General features: G+C 40.4%; 1 protein-coding gene across 1 annotated transcript in view; it reads left to right on the plus strand.

Moving 5' to 3' along the window:
- The window catches only part of diaph2 (diaphanous-related formin 2), a 357023-nt gene that overhangs the window by 138722 nt on the left and 210822 nt on the right, over positions 1–7479 (plus strand). Inside the window, exon 18 of the mRNA XM_013908245.1 lies at positions 3920–4044. Coding sequence (XP_013763699.1) covers positions 3920–4044 — 125 coding nt within the window. The remainder of the gene's footprint in view (positions 1–3919; positions 4045–7479) is intronic.

The following is a 7479-nucleotide window of genomic DNA, read 5'->3' on the forward strand; positions in this document are numbered from 1 at the left end:
CCACACAGGTTCCCCTAAGGCAGACCTTCCCAAAGTGTGGGGCCCGCCCCCTGGGGGGGTGCAGAGCCATTGCAGGGGGCAAACCAACTTCATTCTAAGCTAAAGACTAGAAAATATGGTGAAGCAAATCTGCCCTTTGGCTTCACCTGCACAAGTACCAACGTAGGTCTCCCTGCAGGATTGGTTTCCCCTGCATCGGGAGCAGCGCTGGGTTCTCCAAATCACGGACAAACAGGATCCCATATTCTTGATTTTTACTTTACAAACACTTCTTGTAATGACTAACTGCTCCTGACATGTTGGAGATGTGAGCTCTTTATACAGTAAAGTTACAGCTGGATACAAATAACATCAGGCTGATCCTGCCACGATTTGTCTAAATCACGGACAAACAGGATCCCAGATGTTTATGTTTTTAAACCCATTTTGCACAGAGAGGCATTTTTTGAAAAATGCATTGATAGCAATGTTGAACATTATTACACATAGTCAGATTAACAGTAACAGTATTTTGTCTCTATCTGCCATTCTGCTATTCATCTCATGTAAACAATAACGTGGCGCACAGCGTGACGTGAATAAAGGCACATACCTTTGACGTTGCGTGACGGACTCTGTATTCCTCGTCACACATAAACACAAAAAAGGAGTTTTAAAAAACCTCAGTTTTCGGTGATTTGAAACGCCGTTTACGTATCGAAACAGCTGCGTTTTCAAAAATACCCGTGTAGGTGCGGACGTAGCATAAAAGAGTTAGTTTATTTTCTTACTAGCTGTAATTTATCGCAGATTACTTGTATTTGCTTAATTGTTTACTAAATGTTTGAGGTGTGAAATAAACCGCAATGGAGCAGAATATGTGTGTGGTTGGAGGATGTGTGTGTGCGCCCCCCTTTGTTTTTCTTGTAAAACAAAGGGGGGCCTAGCAAAAAAAGTTTGGGAACCACTGGCCTAAGGAATACTGTTGAATGCCTTCTCCAAGTCCACAAAGCACTTACAGACTTGTTCGGCAAACTCCCACGTAGCCTTGAATGTCCAAAGGAGGATAAAGACCTGGTCCAGCGTCCCAGTACTCATTGTTCGTTTCCATGAGATTCGACTAACAGACAGACTCTTCTCTCCAGCAGCCCACATTTCCATGCGACCCTACAGAGGCACATTAAACAAGAGAATCCCACAACATCTAGAGCCAGAACATAGTCGGGGTGAATTTCATCCATCCCAAGGGACCTGTCATCTAGGAGTTATTGAACTGTCAGTGATCTCACTTCCAGTGATGGACAAGTCATCCACTTATTGCTTCTCTATGAAGATGTATTCTTTCTAACTCCAGATTACATCCTTGGTTGAAGTCAGTGGCGTCCCACCCTCACCGTACACAGTATGAGTAGAGCATCACTTTCCCTCCTCAGTTACTGATGGTTTGCCAGAATCCCTTTCAAGCTCTCTCAAGGAGTCTGGTTCTAGACCTTAAGCCATGTGTTGAGATGATACCTACTATATCTACCTGCTATTGCTCAACATCACTCATTAGTTCAGGCTCCTTTCCTACCAGAGAGATGCTGGAAGTTTTAAGAGCTAGTTTCAGTAGCTACAGGTTTGACCAGTTTGCCTTGGGCTACGCAACCAGCATAAGCTCCCAATAACATAGCTCCTGGGATCACTTCGACACACAAACACCTTCACCACAATAAGGTGGAGATTCAATGGCTGAGTTGTACAGAGCACATTGAGGTAGCTCATATTTAAGCTCAAAATTAAATCATTAAATTGCAGTAAGTGCTTTCTCACAAGCATAAAGATGTAATTTGTTTCGCTCTGCTCAGGTCCAACAGGGTAAAGCCAATATTCACTTACAGGCCAAATGTTAAACAAAATATTAGGAAAATGAGAAAATAAGTTCAGATTCATTCAGTTTTCTTTTAAGCCAATTTAAAATGGTAACACTTTATTTATTTTTTTATATATTCTGTATATATAAAAACATTTTATGCGATTTACCTCAAAATACCTTTGTATTCGGTCTTGAAAAAATATGTGACTAATTCACAAGCTTTTATAGTGTCTTTGGTGCTTTGTTTACCTGCAATTCAGGACCTCACTTAAAAGAGAGATGGACTGTGGTTAGATTGTTTCATGTCATTGCCTTGACTTAATAGCACAAAGTAGGAGCAGAAAAAAATTCTAAAGCACAAGCTGTTTTGTTGTGCTACTTTCATGTAGACGAAACCTTTTAGTTGGTTGGGTATTTGGTTAAGTATTTTTCTGTTGCTTTTATTTCTGTCGGTTTAAAAAAACAAGAAAAAAGAGTGCAGCCTGAAATCTGTGACTTCACAGACTCGCACTCTGCATAGTGTATGTTGGCAGATATACATGTCCTAACCTTAATATAGTTGCAATTAAAGTAGTCACTTCTGGAATTTCGATGTGCTTTGATTACTACTTCCTTTTTATTAATAGAGTTCAAAGGGCCAGGCGTGTCAATGACTGCCACACAAAAGTCATAGCCACCCTTTGATAAAATTCATGAGATCCCTGTCTGTTTTTCTGCTTTTCATGTTGTGGACAGTCAAATACCAACCCTAAAATTGCTACTATGCTGTGTGTCCCCCCATTGGTCACACGCAATTGTGCAAACTATAAATTGCTTCCACATTCTAAACACTTGGAAAGCTAACATTAAGTCATTTTTAATATTCATCCATCCATCCATTCGCTCCCGCTTCTCCTTTTCAGGGTCGCGGGGGGCGCTGGAGCCTATCCCAGCTGTCATAGGGCGAAAGGCGGGGTACACCCTGGACAGGTCGCCAGTCTGTCGCAGGGCCAACACACAGGGACAGACAACCATTCGCACTCACATTCATTCGCACATAGTGGCAATTTGGATAAATCAATTAACCTATCCCCACAAGCTGCATGTCTTTGGACGGTGGGAGGAAGCCGGAGTACCCGGAGGGAACCCACGCAAACACGGGGAGAACATGCAAACTCCACACAGAAAGACCTGAACTCAGGACCTTCTTGCTGTGCAGCAACAGTGCTAACCACCGTGCTGCCTTATTTATTTTTACATATTTATTTATTTACATTTACATATTTATTTTGGTAAAATTCTTTTTCTTGCTACAATAATTTGTAATTCTTGTGAAACAGCTGTTATACGCATATGCAATTAAATCAAAACAAAACAAACAAACCTATTTTAGGCACATGTGTGCTATGTTTGTATATGTGGGTTGAATAGAAGCAAATAAGAGCACAGAGGTTATCTATCCCGGACACCAAAACAAGCTCATGATTGACTCTGCAACACTGTTATACTTATTACTGTTACTATACGGCATTGGGAGTAATGGACCAGAGCTAGATGGAGATTGGTCTGTGTTGCATGAGTGTTTTACTTTCTGTGTTTTCGAAGACGGTTATTGGCAGCTTTGCACTGGGTCAAGTGCAAATTCGAGTGTTTGACAAAAAGCCACAGAAGTAGGTCTCATTATAGCACTTAATACAGTGTACAGCGGAAGTAGGCAAATGGTATAGATATTGATGATACACTACTACAGTCATTAGATGTGTTCATGTCTTGATCTTCCTTTGTACGCCTCCATCTTCGTCTTTACTAAGCAGCCGTGTGATTCCTACGATGTTGGTTTTTGTGTCTGTTCACTCAGGTAAAGTTTAGCATGCGGTTTCTCGTCATATGCAAATATTAATGTATCCCTCACGTTCTCCTGTTGCTGTTTGGTTATTTCTTGTTTGTCACTCAGATGCTAAAGATGCCACTCAAGGGCATGTGTGTGGCCGCACGCAGCAAAAACACTCACAAACTCCATCTCCAGTGAGAAGAACTTTTGAGTGGCAGCTTGGTGGAATGACGGTTTCTGATTGTGGTGATAATGGAATCCTTGTGTCATTGCAGATAGTGCCTCAGGAAATGGCAGAGAATTGCTTCTGGATCAAAGTCAAAGAAGAGAAGTTTGAGAATCCTGACCTATTTGCTCAGCTTTCCCTCTGCTTCTCCTCACAGAGCAAAGGTAAGGAGGCGTCATCTTTCTCCACCCCATCCTTAATTAGTCAACAGACATATGCTTCCTTTGGCGTCTTTTCTCACTTAAAACGTAATTGTCTCGACACCACCACCACTGTTTCTGTTTGGTCTCAGTTCAAATCTCTGTGCCAGTTATGCATACCAATGCTTGTGTTTCACTGTGTTTATGTGTCTATGAGGAAGTTAAAATGCCAAGTAGCTCCTTTTTGTATTTGTTGTTTGTACCCGCTGAGTAGTTTCAGATCAGTGGTTTTTATTTTTGTGTGTGTGGACGTGCACAAACCCGAGCTTGTACATATATGTGTGAATCAAGAGCGGCCATGCTTGGTTTGGTTCTTGCCTTTTCCAGTCCAGTAGACCAATCTTCCATCAGGGAAGACGTGAAGGCTTTGGTGAAAGAAGCTCTGGGAATTTACTTGTCCCGGCCAGTTTGTTTCTCAGATACACAACCAGGCTACCTAACTTGCTGATGAACAACACAAGCAGTGCAGCGCAAGTTTGTTTTTATATGGAAGAATATGTGTGTGTATATGTGTGTGAAGGCACTTGATGTATTCCTCCCATGACAATTTGAGTGTTTTCCACTTCTTTGACAGCGAGCGTGTGCATGTGTGTTTGTGTATTTATGTGTGTGCAGCACACCCCTCTAATTCGAGCAACAGTGGGAGGGGAGAAGTCAGAGTCCTGTCAAGCGCAGAACAGTCAAATCGGAGCTCTGTCAGCATGTGTGGACATAACTATACAGAATCCTCCAACTTTTCTCTTATACCCACCATCTGTTTGGACACTAGTCAGCCTGGCAGCAGCTTCTTGCTCCGTCTTTCTCATAGCCTCCAGGTCTACAAACGAGAGTCGTCTCTTTTTTGTACTGCGAAATAAATAGCAATTTTCCCTTGGCTGCCGCAAGGTGATTTACCAGCATAATACAGATGGAAGGAGAATGTGGGCTGCAAAGAACGGTTATTGCAAAGCTTAATGAAGTGACAGGGATAGGCCTAGCAGTCATGCCACTCCCTTCTCATCTTTCACGAAGGGATATCTGCCAGGCGCTATAATTTTTAACATGTACTCTTTAACGCTGTTCAAGTAATTGACGTGAAACCCTTTTTTTCTGCAGTTAACAGTTATTTACTTTTTCGTTTATTCGATTAATGAGTTGTTATCGAGGAAGAAAGTGTTCATATTAAGTGTAAATCAGCGCTACGCTTGGAGAGTACAGTAAAAAATGTTTCCCATTGATTCTTATAATAAATTAGAACTTAACCTTTTTTTAGTTTCACAGACACATGGCTTTAATTCAGCTTTAAATGTCCTTTTAAATTCTTTATTAAAGCCACTTTCTCGCCCACTGGGGATTAAAAAAAACGTCTATAGATAGTCCTTGTTCCCGCTGGCAGGGTAGGAATTCATGATCCAGCATTTCCCCCGGGAGTTACCTTTGCTGGATCCCTATCAATTACCCCTGCAGCGGCTTCACTGAATCAGCTCTTTTTCCTCTATTGTTGAAACAGAACATGATTTGCTCATGAATGAAAAATGCTGTTTAATGTTGTATATCTTCCACCCCCCCCTCCCTTCCCTACAGTGAAGTTGAAAGTCAATGCGAAGGGCTTTGATGTAGATCGTATTGCAGAAAAGGTGCTAGATAGGATTTTACTAAAATGAGATAGTAGTTCATTTGTTTTCCTCTTCTCCATGTTTCATGCTTCATTCAGTTCAATCTGAGGATAAGCGTGCTTAAAAATGAAATATTTTATCTTAAAAAAGAATAAGTTTGACCTATATTGGTGTAAAGTTTTCGTCTATCTCAAGTCCAGTTGTTTAACTGAGAATGGTGAAGTTTAAAGGAGTTTTGGGGGTGGGGGGAGTTTCAGGTGTCGTGACCAGCACTAGCAAGATTAATTTCTGAGGTCTCGTACTCTCAGTGTAACCTCTCATTGTAGCTACGGACCATAAATCCTTTGTGCTGATTTGACAAACAAGTCACTAGTGAAAACCGACTTCATTTGTCTGGGATATTGCCCAGACAATATCCCTGTTTTTTTTGATTTTTTTAAATAACACACACACACACTTGTTGTTTTTTCTTTGCTTTTTTGTGGTCCCTCCATCTTTGCCACAAGATGTGGATATTTATAAGTCAAGCACACTTTGGGGGCCTAGTGTATCGTGAAAGATGAGGCAAGCAGGTGTAAATGCCTTCCCTGCAGAGCTGCCCTCAGAAAATGGTGCAAAAAAGGCTTCTGTTATCTCCACGTTTCTTGGGATTCTTGCTTGTTACTTGCATTGTTGAAGAACAACACTTTGGCAGTAAAAGAAAAAAAAGAATCACTTTAACAGCCCCCAATTTTCAGATGCTTATTGCGCTCAGAGGCCTCTAAAACAACTGAGAATGCTAGACTGTCATCTCCCCTGCTGCTTTTATGAGTCTTACTGTTTAATGAGTTTTACCAAGAAAAGGAAATGATAATCAGGAGGGATTTCAAGCCTGGCTTCAGTCTTTTAAAGTGGCTATTTTTTCTTTGTCATTTATTATAATATGTTTTTTCAACTTGATTGAAAACTTAAAACATAAGTCACTACTCTGGGTCTTAACTGACTAAGTCATACTTAACATTTCTTTTTCCGCCTTTGGATGTTGAAAAACATAAAGTTGTATTGCACATATTGAAAATATAGCAGTTCCATTTACCCAGCCCATTAAATGGATGTGGTCACGATTAAACCAGGATGTAGTTCTGCAAAAGAAGGATTTTAGATAGTTATTGTAATGCTTTGAATAATGCCGGTCGGGGCTGCATCCTGAAAGGCACACGGTGTAAAAATCAAACATGAGGGAATCTAACAGCAGCCAAAATATACATGTAAATATACAGCACCTGTTAAATCAGTGCTCTCCAGTGATGCATTGTTGTGGTTACAAGTTTCAGTAACTTTGTATGATTACAAAGAATAAATACAGCATAAATAGAGAAAAAGACCTTCAAATGAATCATGCCCCCTCCAAGAAAAAAAGAAAAAGAAAGAAAACTTTAACTCAAGCCATCGTCATTCAAACGTACACAAATGTAACGGTTTAAGGCTGTACAGCAACACAATCCAGCTGTTTCATCCAAAGTTTCTTTATTGAACGACTTGGTGTTAATTCATATTTTTGCTGTAAGTGGAATCAGTGTTGGTCAAGTTACTTGAAAAAAGTAATCAGTAACTAATTACTGATTACTTCCCCAAAAAAGTTATCATGTTACTTTACTGATTACTTATTTTCAAAAGTAATTTATTACTTAGTTACTTAGTGTTAGGGAAAATGTTATAAAACACTTCTTCAGTAAAGACTCAGAGAAGAGAAACACAGAACTTCTTGCTAGCAAGGGCAGCTCCCTACTGAGAGACTCGCACTAAGAAACTGCCCCAATCTTTATTTATACTTC

Source organism: Pundamilia nyererei, unplaced genomic scaffold (genome assembly GCF_000239375.1).
Source record: "Pundamilia nyererei isolate P.nyererei 1_Seehausen unplaced genomic scaffold, PunNye1.0 scaffold00008, whole genome shotgun sequence".
Lineage (NCBI taxonomy): Eukaryota > Metazoa > Chordata > Actinopteri > Cichliformes > Cichlidae > Pundamilia > Pundamilia nyererei.